The sequence below is a fragment of the Lampris incognitus genome, chromosome 2 (genome assembly GCF_029633865.1).
Source record: "Lampris incognitus isolate fLamInc1 chromosome 2, fLamInc1.hap2, whole genome shotgun sequence".
NCBI classification, from domain to species: Eukaryota; Metazoa; Chordata; class Actinopteri; order Lampriformes; family Lampridae; genus Lampris; species Lampris incognitus.
In genome coordinates, this window is record NC_079212.1 from 137,725,223 (window position 1) to 137,740,115 (window position 14,893).

General features: G+C 43.4%; 2 protein-coding genes across 2 annotated transcripts in view; both read left to right on the forward strand.

Annotated features, from left to right (window-relative positions):
- plekha6 (pleckstrin homology domain containing, family A member 6) overlaps positions 1 to 3,681 on the forward strand; it is a 93,513-nt gene extending 89,832 nt beyond the window's left edge. The window contains exon 25 of the mRNA XM_056273327.1: positions 138 to 3,681. The gene's annotated coding sequence lies outside the window, so the exon portion shown is untranslated. The remainder of the gene's footprint in view (positions 1 to 137) is intronic.
- A 2,319-nt stretch (positions 3,682 to 6,000) lies between these two features.
- Positions 6,001 to 14,893, forward strand: part of golt1a (golgi transport 1A) — a 39,190-nt gene continuing 30,297 nt past the window's right edge. The window contains exons 1-2 of the mRNA XM_056275056.1: positions 6,001 to 6,143; positions 7,622 to 7,713. Of these exons, the coding sequence (XP_056131031.1) occupies positions 6,119 to 6,143; positions 7,622 to 7,713 (117 nt within the window). The 5' untranslated portion in view covers positions 6,001 to 6,118. The remainder of the gene's footprint in view (positions 6,144 to 7,621; positions 7,714 to 14,893) is intronic.

The window sequence follows — 14,893 nt, forward strand, 5'->3', positions numbered from 1 at the left end:
ACATCTCTCAGAGAAACACAAAAACACATAGCAGAGAGGAGACCACCTCAAACTATGAAGTGAAATCTGTTTTTTTCTCTCCCTTTCATGTCTCTCAATCTCTCCCTGCCCCATTGTCTCTGCCATTTTCACTCCAGCTCAAGCCCTGGCTGCTGTCAAGTTTGATGGAGCGTCTTTCTGAGGATTCATTGGACATTTAAACGTGGAAGATGACCCCAAAGAACTGTTTGATTTCATACCCAGCCTGGAATAACACAAGCATGGGACAATGTGAAGAGAAGACCCCCCGGAGGGCCGTGATGTGAGGAGGTCGAAAACCCACATGAACAGACAGAGTCAGAATTCATTTCTTCCAACTCCAATATCACAGTATGCCACCCACACTTCTACTTTTCTTCAGCTGATAACTACAGATGAGTGGTTTCTGTCTTTGAATTCACATTGCTAACACGACAGTCGCCCTAGCTGTGTGCACAGTGGCACGTCTCCAGAGATCTTACCAGCTTCGAGTTGCGATATAATATTTCTGTATAAGAGCTCAGGACATTACCCACCAAGTAGAGATTACTGACTGACAACAAAGATGGTGTACGCTATGACTAAAAGTCACAGAAAACGCTTAAATGGGGGAGGGGGGGCAGGCAATTAGTATGTGAAGCACGTGGTCAAAATGTAGAGGACAAAGAGCTGCAGGGATGACATAAGGGAACCAGGTCCGGATAGGAGGCTAAAGGAATATCATAGTGGTTTAGAAATATATAACAAGCTGTTTTCTTAAACCATATATGGGATCCAAAGGTATTTCTTGACTCAAAAACCCCGAGGAGTGGTCCTGTCTTTCAAAGCACCTCAGTGCCCCTGTCGACTTCCATCTTCAAATCATTGCTGTAAACTTTGTTAAAGTCGGACCGAAATTAAAGCACTGGTATTTCCCAATATCGCTTGATACTTAAATTATCATACATTTTCTACTGGAAAAAAAAGGTATAAAAGATAAATTCAGTTTTTCTCTTTTTGAAAGAGCTCCCCCTAGTTTAGCCTCTCTCTGCCGATCTTTTTTTCTCATGCTCATGATGTCATCAGATGCACTTATTTACATATAGCCAATCAGATCACATTAACAAATTATTAAACCCCACCCACCTGTACTGCCAATGCTTGCTTGTACTTATCACTCAAAGGTTATCCTGAATATTAATGAGGACTAGACCATGCCCCAACAGCGCTTGAGACAACTGAGAACAGTTATAGATAAAAGTATAAATAAACCAATAGTCGTTTACAATATCTTATTTTGAGATTTATTTTTTTCCGCTGGGTTCAAGATTTTGTGAAAAGTTAAAACTGATTACCGATTTCAGTCCGACTTTAAATCACCGATGGTCTGTGATTCTGTCAGGGCCAAATGCCACTGACATAAAGAAAAGTGTTGTTTCACTTGCCCACACCAGCACACGATTCATACTTAGAATTACAATAAGCTTAGTACACAAAAGCACACTCTTTCACTGCTCGCAAAAAAAAGAGGAATCTCCTATTGAAAGCACTGTGATGCCTAATTTATGCCAGCCCTCGACTCCTGATCATCTCATATCCTACAAATGCAGCTTTTCCAAGACCCATATGTTGAATTAGAGGGGGCCCTTTGACCTCACCAAGAAACACTTGTCCCAGTACTTGAATTTGATTTAACTGGACCTTTTTCATGCATACCATCAAATTTACTGGACTTAATAGTCCTTACATCATGACTTCTGTGTTTGCCCAAGCATTCAGTATAGGTAAAGCGTGTTGAATATGTATTTATAAATGGTATATAGAATGTGAAAAGGTGTAAATGAAAATAGAAGTGACCTTAGAAGTGTGAGTATCCTAGCTTGAAAAGTCTAGTTTGTTGTCAGGTCGGGCCAGTAGCTCATGGTGCAGTTATTTCATAGTAGTTATATGAAGGTATGGTACATATACAGACATACCATCGTATCATCCAGTGCCATAAGTTTGAACCTTATATATAACCTTATATATGTTTGTGGACATGGTGTTAGTGTCAATTTCTAAAGGTGTGGAATCAATCTGCATATCAGTACTTTATTTCTGACTTAAATTTGGAGGATGTTCAACTGTGTTGATTTAAAAAAAAAAAAAAAACTTCAACCCAAATGCTCTGCTTGCTCCCCTCCCAACCCAAATTAAGGGTCCTTATTTCAGTTCAAGCCAGTTGAGTAAAAAAAAAAAAAAAAAACATTTTATTTAAGCTTAATTTATTCCTTAAAATACTAAGCAAATCTTGGTTGGTTTATGTTGAATGCATAAGGGTCTTCCCCCACATAACATGGTTCTGTATTATAAAGAGGTGCACCAAAAGTTAAACGGTCTGGCACATTTGATGTTACGGGTGCCAGCGGCTGCATTTACATCCTTTTGCAAGTATATGTTGATAAATGATTTCCCGCAAGTGATGTTCCACAGCCCAGAGTACTGGTAAAGCCCAACGTGTCACACTCCCCTTATTCTGCCAGAGGCCCGTGTGTACAGACCGAGCCTCCCGATAAGGGAGACCGGTTGCCAAGTCAGATTTCAGCTCTCTGGCATCTGAGCAGTCTTATTCCTTTCCCTCCCGTCTGTTCCAGTCTGTCCTTGTTCTTCGCCGTCTTCAGTTTTCCCCTCCCACATCTCATTGTCAGTGTGGCCCAGGTTAAGATGTGGAAGGTGTTGTCTGTGTATAAGGATATCCACACTCACCATACAGAGCTGGTATGTTAAGTAGCAGATGAACAAAAAGGAGTTTGTATACGCAAAAAGCAGATAACGGCTCTCACCGAGCAAGAGAAAACACATGTCTGAAGAGTATATTTCTATTTTTGCTTGTTTTTTTTTTGCTCGTTTGTTTTTTCAGAAAGGGAATAGTAAGGCCAAAAGAGGCAGTACATATTTTTTTAGACGCATGGGTACTCCATGACAAATACAAAGATTCAGCTGACAGGTTCAATTTTTACTCTATACCACAACGTTTTACATTTTTCAATAATTGAAAAAAGTTGTTATTGCTAACATAATATATTTTTTTTTAATTTACTGCTTTTGATCATTGTATTGAAAGACTAAAATACAGATATTTTTGGAACAATTGGCATCGGATGTGTTGAGAAATGCGAAATAGCCAAAAAGCAACGTCCAATATCTGATAATAAATGTAGCATTTATGGAATTAAAGAAACATTTAGCACATTGGCTAATGTAAATAATATTTCCAGTTTAGATTACAGTATGTCTTATTATCAATATTAACAGTTGTTACTATGGGGGAAAAAATGCTTGAACTATGCAAACGATATAAGAGTAAAAAATTCTGTGCTTGTTTTAGGAAAACTTTCCAGCAATAAAGTGAATGTATACAAATATGTTTCTTTACATGCCTCTTAACTCCACACAGTATTTCATATGCTAAAAATCAAGTTTAGCTGTCTGAAGTAATCATATTACTGCTATTATTTTGATGAAATTATCAATTTTGAGTGTCACTGCCAAAAATGCTGATACCGCTTAGGTTGGTTCTTCATGTCTGCTCTTCTTCATCAGTCTGTTTCTTGAGGATCTCTTACAGACTTGGTTAAATCAAACTGTATGTATATCTGAACAAATAAAGCTGAAAAAGGACTGAGTGGATTCCTTTTAAACACAGGTCGGAGACCATCTGTCTGTTTGACTTTGTAGACCTGTGTCTGGTGGCACTGTGATACCCACAAAGACACCAAAGGTGAAAAGTATTGTCCCTTGAAGACTAGAGATGACGTAGGACAAAGACACGTTCCTTTCTACTCGGTGCTATGGGAAATACCCAAAGCAGATATGAGAATTACTTAAACAAATTCCATTAATGTCACGGTGCACATGGTTCTGGGCAATATGGGAAAAAAATCACAATAATAGGGAATTTTAAACAATATCACAATATCTGCTTGTATTTGTTCTTTTAGCCAGTTGCAGTAGTTTTGGTTTTACTTTTAATTTTGGAAAATTAAACTTCTACTATCATTTTTCAGAATCGTGAAATTATGATTAGGTGAGACAAAGTTAGTGCTTGTACAGTATTGGTATGTACCTTAAAAATGAGCTGAAATTGACACACTAACATTTGCTAACATCAATTAATTTAAATGCATTTTACTGTCTCGGCTGTGATGTCATCCAACACTCGTTTACATATAGTGAATCAGATCGAACTATCAAATTATGTCACTCCTTTATCAATCAAAGGTCAGCTCATGAATATTAATGGGAATAGACCACGCCATCGCAGCTCTTGACACAACTGAGAACAGACAGCAATGGCTGAGGTTATAAAGAACAGTATTAGTCGTTTACAAATTAGAAACATGTTGCTGAACTTTTTTTATTATGCTGTGTTCAACGTTCCTAGACAGGAAAAGTTAAATCTGATTACTGACTTGCCTGACAAATCTTCCTGACATTTTCTGCATTTTATGAACACATCTCAGACCTTGCCTTTCAAGTTTCCTTTAGGTGATCGGCATCACTGGCGTCGGCCATCAGACCTCTGGAGCTTATTCAGAAAGCTGCAGCTCATCTGGTGTTCAACCGCCCTAAGTTCTCCCACACAACTCCCCTTCTCATGTCCCTACACTGGCTCCCAGTAGCTGCTCGCATCCAGTTTAAGACTCTGGTGCTAGTCTACAGGGCAGTGAAAGGAACAGCTCCTTCCTATCTCCAGGCCATGGTCAAGCCTTACACCCCCGCCCGACCACTTCGCTCTGCTGCCTCGGGACGCCTGGTTGCCCCGTCGCTCAAGAGGCCCTTGCTGCCGATCGACCCGGTCACGGCTCTTTTCTGTCCTGGCCCCACAGTGATGGAAAGAACTCCCCACTGATGTCAGGACAGCGGAGTCGCTGCCCATCTTTCAGTGCAGGTTGAAAACTCACCTCTTTAAGAACTGCTACCCTGTTACTTGCTCTTAGCACTTACTGTATTCACTCATTAAAAAAAAAATCTCTTTCTTGCACTTTTACTTTAGCACTGGTTTTGCTCTTAGATGCTTGTTTAGAGAGAAGATGCACTTATGACCTCTGATGACTAGTAGTTCTCCTGATTTCCTGCGTTAAATGCACTTATTGTAAGTCACTTTGGATAAAAGCGTCGGCTAAATGACTAATGTAATGATCGAGTCAGGATGCAGCTGTGGAGGGTCAGCATGAAATGGGATTAGTGGAAGGCAGCCGTCACATGAGTCTCGGCTGTTTTCCACTACTTTGAAGATTGCCACTTTGACAGAGATTATTGGGGTGGTCAGCACCTTCTCGAAAGGGCTGTGGCCACCATATTTACCTTCCCTATCAAAATTCACATGGTTTATATGTTAATGAGGAGGTATATCAGTTCAGGTAAGTGATGGTACAAATCTCTGTTCAATGTAGAGAACATACTGACCATATCTACACTAGCAGTATGGATACTGCAGTTCCTCTTGATATTGGTTGTCCGTGCAGAAGGAAACACTTTGAAGGGAATGGAGCTGGTGAGAAGAATGACCTAGCTGTGCCACACACTGACTTTCCAACCATGAAATGAATGAAATTAGCCTTCTCATGCATGGCTGGCAGACAAGAGAAGAGAAGTGATGACCAAGTAAAGCTGAAAAAAGCATGCATATGAGACGACAATGTGATTGCATTGTTTGTCAGAAGACTGTCTGTGGCTAATCATACCATAAAGCACATTCACCTGAGAAAGTTTTTGCAAGATGGCATACAATTTACACCACTTCCAAATGTGTTCTCTTGGATACATGTCCCTTGGACCGGAAAGAAATCATTAGTCATATCAGACATGACCTTCGTCTGGAAAAATCTACTGTATCTACTGGTGGTGACATCCATTTATCTGCAGATTCAATGCACACAGTATTTAGTTAATGTTTACCTCTGAGAAATTGATATGTCTCAAAGGTCACTCTGAAAAAGGAGGAAGGAAATGTCAGCTTACTTCTGCCATTCCCAATGGGGAAAATCGGGCAGAACTACGGGAGTGGAAACTAAGTGGGAGTTGGAGAGCAAGAGTGTGAGAAAGAAGGAAGTGAATTGAGGGAAGAGTTGAGGATAACATGGTGGTGATCACAGAGTTTCAGAGTAAGTGATATGCCCCTCGTTACACCTTCGTATGAATAATACGCCAACTAAACATTGTGCTGAATGAGGACTGCACCAAAAAAAAAACATTTTGATCCTCTGACTGACATTGAGGTATGACATTATTTAAAAACACATGGCAATGGAAACTTTGACCCTAGTTATTCTGGGAAAGTACTGCTCGGGTGCCAAATTTGAAGAGTTGAATACAGAGGCAAGGTTGGGGTCAGTTTACTATGTCCTCAACCTGTTTTCAACAATGGATGTTTTTTTTTTGTTTTACAATAATACATGATAAAAAAAACATTGGGTAACCCTTTAATTACAGGCCACTCACAGAAATAACTGGGTAACTTGTGATTACAATAGTTGTAACTGAACTATGATGAGTGGTAATTACTAAGTAACATATGAGTAAAATAGGGGCTAGTGAATGTGGTGCTGTCTTTACTGCAGTTATTTAACTCAGCAGGAAATTCAATATTCACCTTATATTCAAGTTTAATGGCTAATTACTACTAATCCATGTGACACAAAGGATTCAAAATACTTGTGGTTTGTACAAAGTGATGTGTATTCATCCCATACAGAGTTTGATGTGGATGATGTAATGTCCGTAGACGCCTTATCTTACTGACATAAGAATAATTCAAGAATGAGCCGACTTCGTAGGTTCTTAACTGTGTAGCTTTTACTGGCGTTCGTTCAACATACAACCTTCATAACATGAGCGTCTAACTTCCTGTATACGTCACACGCACTGCACGTACACCCGTGAGTAGGTCAAGTTAAACAAGTGACAGGACCTTCCAAATAATAATATCTTACATTCACTACAGAGGATATTCAACAGCACATTATATTGGCAAGAAAGCAAAGGCCCTATTTTACTCATCTGTTACCACTCATCGTAGTTCAAGTAAATCTATTTTACTCGTATATTACTTGGCTATTTCTCTGTAACGAGTGGCCTGTGTGTAACTTGAAGTGTTAATGTAATATGTCCTATGCCAAATGACCTAACTGCTCTGTTATACTGACAATAATTCCCACCAACAACCATAGGCGTTTCTAGCCCATTTTTGGGGGTGCTGCAGCACCCCTAAATTGAACCCCAGCACCCCTAAAATCGAAGAGATTTTTTATTTTTTTACTGTATGTCCATGTTTAATAAGCTGAAGAAATGTCAAACCCATATCCAGTATATGGTTTAAACGTAATATTTTAACAACAAAAATACAGCACCCCCCCATGCTTCGAAAATGGTTTGATCCACCCACCCCCAAGTCTATCTTGCCTGGCCGGCCAGCACTCTGGGTGCTCAGCACCCCTAAAGCTCTGATTCTAGAATCGCCCCTGCCAACAAGTTTGAATTTGAGATAAACGTGAATGAACCACTAAATCACTTGGGATCGCTTCTGTTGGAAAACATGATCAATCAACCGCAATTCTCATGTTTTCGCTTGTCTGTCTTCCAGAGATCGGTGTCGGTTTGACAGGATTCGGCTTGTTTTTCCTGGTCTTTGGTGTGCTGCTGTACTTTGACTCTGTCCTGCTGGCTTTTGGGAATGTGAGTACACGGCAACAGAATACGCTATTCTTCTACAAGTTACAATTACATTTAGCAGACGCTTTTTTCCAAATCGACATACATCTGAGATGTAGTTGGCTTGTATAGCATTAGCTCTACAATAGCTATTGTAGAGCTAATGCTGTTGTACTGTGTAGCATTAGCTATACAATGCTAATGCTATGTACTACTACTACTACTTTCGGCTGCTCCCGTTAGGAAGCGTTAGCAGGCTTGGCTCCAGGGGGCGCTGTAGTGAGGCTTAGCCCCCCCCCCCAAATTATTTCAAGACGTTTGAATCCTCTAAGTAATTCAAAATCGTTATTGCGTTATTTCATGGTGCGCTATTTACCAAATTATCATTTTTAATTAAATTTAGGAAAGATTTATTTTTTTTTAACATAAAACAGGCATCTATCCAATCCAAATGATATATGACGCAACACGTTTCCTTCACGTGTTGCGTCATGCGGGGGGGGGGGGCAACCCGGGAACCGCCGCAGCCAGGACGCGAATCCGGATCTCCAGCACCACGGGCGACAACGTAAACCAGTCCACTAAAGGTTATGTCGCTAGCCAAGGGTTAGCGAGTCCATTTATCTGTGCACGTTACAGTATGCTCAGACTTGAGCAAAAGTCGAAATGGATATATTGTAGCGAATTCGGGGGGCACGTTACAATATGAAGATTGACAAAAGCAAATTACCAACTCAAAATGAAGGAAGCGAAGGAGGAGGAGCGGGAACCGCACCTGGAGATGCTGAGGCTAGTCCATGTAGCGAGGAGCAACAGGGCACCGCTTCCGAAGTAGCAGAGGCACGGAGCGGGGAGCAACAGCCACCATTAGCCACAGCTAACAGTGAGGAAAGCGGCAGCGTTCCCTCAAACAATCCTCACAGCAGCTCTCCAACTGGCAGCTTCGTACCGGCCGATTCGGGAGTTGATATGCCGGCTCGGCCCACCTTGAGCAAATTCCCAGTTCGTTTGCTTAAGGGTCATAAACCAGTGGTATAAGCGCAGGGAGTGGCTGGAATACAGCGTCAAAAGTGACGCAGCATTTTGGTTCGATGTTGACTCTGTGTTCACCAAAATGGGGTTCTCTCACTGGAAGCAGGAGATCGAGAGAGGCAGAGGCCTGAACAAACATGCTGCATCAAAAGAACACGTGGAGAATATCGTGACAAGATGGGAAGAGGGAGAGATCAGCCAACACTGGCAAAGAGGTATCGACAGTTGTCAACACAGGGCAGTTAGCGAGAAATCGTTATTATCTCTCTGCTATCATTGATATGATAGAATTTCTAGCGGCAAACCAGTTAGCTTTTCGGGGGAGCAAAGGTGCGTTTCAGTCACGAGAGAAGGACAGTTGTGGCCTGTGTAGTAACTTGTGTAAAAAACCAGAGCCACTTACCTGTATGTCCACTATGTGGCAGTAGCAGTACATTTGTTTACCCATTACTACTGTAACCGGTTATTTTCTTGCCCGGTGCGGGATTCGATACGGGGTGCTCTGCACCACAAGGCGACATCACTAACCACTCGGCTAAAGAGTCTTATTAGTAGTTTACACTACCTAGAACCTTGCCCGGATACAATCCTATTGTGTCATTAATGCCTGCCGAGATGACTGTGCAGTGTTGTGCTCCCGAAGTTTTCATCAATATACAAGTAAACAAATCCTGTGTTGTGTGTGCTTGTTTCGTGTAGTCAAGAGAAACAACCCGTTTCTCTCTTTATTTGAATACACTCTAAGGAAAGATACAGAATTACAACAAATATTAACGATACCCGAAAATGCACGATATACTTCACACACCATGCAAAGCGAGCTGATTCGCATAATGAGTGATGTACTGACAGAAAGTTGTTGATGAAATTGGTGAGTCCTGGTACACTATTAAAGCGGACGGCACAAGGGACCCAACTGGGGTTAAGAATATTTCCATTGTTCTGCGATTTCTAACAGATAATTATGAGGTGAGGGAACGGCTGTTGACCATAGCCAGTGATGCACAGACGCTAGCACACACAATCCTGTCTTGAGTTACAGAGTTGGACTCGGTCCATCTAAGATACTTAGCCAAGTCTATGACGGTGCGTCGGTGATATCAGGAAAGCACTGCAGGACAAATTGGACAGAGAGATACCATACGTCCACTGTTACAACCACCAGCTGCATTTATAGTTACCTATGCTATGTCAAATGAAAAAGAAATTGAACATTTTCTGGTGGTGTGTGGCACACCACAAGTTTCTTAAGAAACCCACTGTAGCAGTTCACCTCAAAGGTGAAAAACTGAAGCGACTTCTAGAACAGCGTTGGACAGGACATTTGGCCACAGTAACTGCTGTACTCCAATCCTACGAGTAAATTTGTTCCTTACTGACTGAGTTTGACAGCAGGTACAAATACGGAGCTGATTTGCGCATTGAGGCAACGGGATTAATTAAGGCCATTACTGACCACAGCTTTGGGTTCATTGCACGAATGCTGCAAAAAATCCTTTTGTTGCTTGATCCTCCCAACAAACTCTTACAAGCGGAGAACACTGATCTTCTCCTGGTCTTGGACTCATTCAAAGTGCAGCAGAATGTGTTTGCAAAACTTCGCTGTGAGAGCGAGTTCACCACCATTCTGGATCAGTGCCACGCGCACAATGCTGAAAGGCCAAAAAATGGAGAAGGATGCAGAACAAAAATCTGAAGGGCATCGCGGCTGTGGCAGGAGTCGGACAGAGAGAAACTGATGATAAAGAGGGCCAAGATAATGAACTGAGGAGGTTGTTTTTCAGCAGTGTCGATACTGTAATAGAAGAAATAGAAGGTTCAGTGCGAGGAACGGCAAACTGATCAAAGCTATATCAGCACTTGACCCATGTAGTGAGCATTTTCTGGATGCCACGCAGGTACAGCCAATCTTGGCTTCACCTGGAACTGATGCTCTAGAGTCTGAGTTTGAGGCTGCTCACCACTTTAAGAGGAAACACCAGCAGTGATGATAACTGGACCATCTCCTGGATTCTACCACACTGCTTTGGAGGCAATGCCAAGTGTTGTTATGGCATTCAGACATGCACTCACTTTTGGCGCATCGACCGCCATGTGTGAAAACTTGATCTCAGCATTGAAAAACGTCTTTACAGACAGAAGGCTAACCGTGTTGCATGAACGGAAGGCGCACTTGGTGCAGTTGTCTTTTGAAACGGACTTGACAGCAAGATTTTGCAATGAGTGGAAAGATGATGTCACGCGGAGATTCAACTCGCAGGGGAATCACCGCCTTCAACTCTGCTAATTGGTGAGTTCAATATTCTATCCCGTTTAGCAACATCATTGTGGGAGGTATCTGCTGTGCCATTTAAAGTTGTGTGGCTGGGTGCCACCGCCACCCTATTTGTGAGTGAGTGAAGCGACAATGCACGCGAGAGATATTATTCAATCAAGTTGCATTTTATACAGCGCTTTTCTCGCTGCAACAGCCACTCAAAGCGCTTTACATTTCTGGTCAAATCTGAATTTCAGACACCTGTTATAACAGAACACAGGCCGTTTTCTGTACAATCGCTACCTATTTCGTATGCGTAAGGCCACCGAAATGTGATTTACAAGGATTAAATTGTTCACGCGTGTATTACATGGGCCGTTTGAGACTACTGACATTAAGGAGACCAGTGACAGACCTTAGTCGGTATGCAGATGATGGATTGCCAACAGCAGTGGAATGGTCACCAGGAACTACCAACTTGTTTTCCTGCACCTAACATCACCATATCCGTTATTACCACGTGGGAAGGAATCAGAGCCTCTGAACAGCACACAGGCTTTGCAGATCAACACAGCCAAACGGGTCTCCATGGTAACTGTTCCATTAGATTTAATCATTTCAGCCCATGCCAGGCTAACCACGTGCATAAAACTCGGTTGTCACTCAACAAGTCAAACAGACTGATGAACGGATGACGTCGCTGACTAGTGAGCCACTATTGCAGCAGTGTTGTCAACCAGCACGTGCTACCATCAACGACGTGATATTTAACATCCTGTGACTTTAAAACTATATCATTCATAACTGCTGGAGTTTCTAGTAACAAAAGACGTGAGATGAGTATTAATCTTAACAGTACGAATGGCTGTTTCTCCCAAATTTACTAATTACACTGCAGCCGTATCCACGTGTCACTTTTTATTGCCACTTGCCGTAGTGGATGTGGGCTGATGGCTATAGGGCCTGCCTTCTCTGTCTATAATATATATATAAATATAAATGTGTGTGTGTGTGTGTGTGTGTGTGTGTGTGTGTGTGTGTGTGTGTGTGTGTATATATACAGTGCACCCGGAAAGTATTCACACCCCTTCACTTTCCCCACATTTTGTTATGTTACAGCCTTATTCCAAAATGGATTAAATTCCTTTTTTTTTTCCTCATCAATCTACACACAATACCCCATAATGACAAAGTGAAAAAGGTTTTGTAGAAATTTTTGCAAATTTATTAAAAATAAAAAACTTAAATATTGCATGTACATGAGTATTCACACCCTTTGCTATGACACTCAAAATTGAGCTCAGGTTCATCCTGTTTCCACTGATCATCCTTGAGATGTTTCTACATCTTGATTGGAGTCCACCTGTAGTAAATTCAATGGATCGGACATGATTTGGAAAGGCACACACCTGTCTATATAAGGTCCCACTGTTGACAGTCCATGTCAGAGCAGAAACCAAGCCATGAAGTCAAAGGAATTGTCTGTGGACCTCCGAGACAGGATCGTATCGAGGCACAGATCTGGGGAAGGGTACAAAAACAATTCTACAGCTTTGAAGGTCCCGAAGAGCACAGTGGTCTCCATCATTCGTAAATGGAGGAAGTTTGGATCCACCAGGACTCTTCCTAGAGCTGGCCGCCCAGCCAAACTGAGCAATCGGGGGAGAAGGGTGTTGCAAGTGTAGGTGCATATAAATAACAGACAGAGTCGGGCTGTGTCTCTTAGTAACGTGTATTCACCGGCTGTGCCCATAACGCAACTGAGGCATGTTACACAGGGCAAGTATACATCAATCAGTGCCCCCAGGGGGAGCTGTTGGCTGCATAACATTACCCTACAACATATCCCTTCCTTTCGTAGAATACAATACCAAACAATATAATGGATAGTATTAGCCATTAGAACATTAGTGCTCAATCCCAATATTAAAATAGTGCAATGGAAATAGTGCATCAAGAAGAGACAGCAAGTCAATATCAACCAAAACCTTTGCAGAACAATAACAACAAAATGGTAGCATCAGAGCATCCCCAAGACCACTGAATAAGAACCTTAGAAGTGAACGTCACAGTTTTTGTTTCGTTTTTTTTTAATGTCCACAGTCCAGTGTGTGTGTGTGTGTGTGTGTGTGTGTGTGTGTGTGTGTGTGTGTGTGTGTGTGTGTGTGTGTGTGTGTGTGTGTGTCAATCTCAGTACAGTGTATGACCTAGAGGTCAAGTCTTTCTGGAGGCTTAATCTGCCTCCCGCTCCAGGAGAAGGCCCGGCCCTGTAACTCACGGCATGGTGTGGTCACAGCCTGTGGGGGAGATGGCGGCGACCTCGGGGCTGACGACCTTGGAGACATTACAGGGCTGCTGACGACTTCCTCCATGCTGCCCCCGCCCACATGGCCCCTTCAGCTGCACACGCGCCCACAGGCTGCTCCGGTAGCCGTTCTGTGTGGGCTGACGGCTGTGGAGGGGCAACCTCTGCTGGTCGGAGATCAACCCTGTTGCGACGGTACGTGGTTCCCTCCACGTTGACGAGATAGGACCGCGGTCCCACCTGCTGCAGGCATACTCCTCTCCTCCATCGGCCTGTCCTGTCACCCGGGATTGGTTCCATCCTGACAGGCTGGCCGACGTTTAGCTCTGGCAGATCCCTCGCAGTTCTGTCATATATCAGCTTCGCTGCCTGATGCTTCACCCTCAGCTTGTCGGTGACCCCAGTGATGACCTGAGGTGCTAGCAGCTGGTCGGCCACAGGGAGAAGAGTTCTCAGCCTCCGTGACATCAGCCGTTGTGCTGGGCTGCAGCGCATGTCCTCAGTGGGCGTGTTTCTCCAGTGTAGAAAAGTCTTCCAGGGGTCTTCGTCGGCCCGGTCTGCTTTTCTGCATAGGCCTTTCACAATCTTCACTGCAGACTCTGCTTTGCCGTTAGCTTTTGGGTGTCTCGGGGAGGACATGACATGTTCGAAGCCCCACTCCCTCGCAAACGCCCGAAACTCTCCACAATCAAACTGACCTCCGCAGTCGGAAATGACCCGGTCAGGGATACCATACCGTACAAACTGCGCCTTGCACCTTCGAATGGTCGTTTTTGCCGACAGGTCTGGGAGTAGATCAATCTCCCAGAAGTCTGAATAGTGATCCACCATGAGCAGGAAGTCCTGCCTTGCGTAGCTGAACAAGTCCATGCTCACCAGCTGCCAGGGACGTGTGGGGAGCGGGTGTGACATCATAGTCTCTTTTTGTTGCTCGTGTGCATACTCGTTACACACTGAGCACTGCTGCACATAGTCTTTGATTTCCCCCTGCATATTTGGCCAGTAGAGAGTATCCCGGGCCTGTCTATAACAAGCCTCACCCCCCCACGTGGTTGTAGTGGATCCGTTTCAGCATCTCAGGACGCATAGCTTTCGGAATGATGACACGCTGGCTCCTAAAAAGCACACCGTCCTGTGCGCTTATTTCATCTCTGATGACCCCGTAATCTCTGATGGCTATGGGGCTCTCCTCCTTGCGTTCTGGCCATCCCTCCAGCACGACCGACTTGAGTGTTTGAAGACACACATCCTCCTCTGTGTGTTTTCGAATCTGCGGAGGCGTTGGCTGGTGACGTTTAGATAGTCTGCTTGCTGAATGGCTGCCGTGTCGTACTGCACCTGCTGCATGCTGCAGACCATTTCACGTCTGTACTGAGTGTCCGTTCTCTGTGGCGGGGTGGTGGCTCTGCTGAGCGTGTCACTGATGTACATTTCAGGGCCTGGCTTGTACATCACCGTGAGGCAGTAGTTCTGAAGTGTGAGGAGCATGCTTTGAAGGCGCTTTGGTGCACTGAGAAGGGGCTTAGTGAAGATTGACACCAGAGGGCGGTGGTCGGTCTCTGCAGTCACATCACCCCTCCCATATAGGTAATAGTGGAAGCGTTGACAAG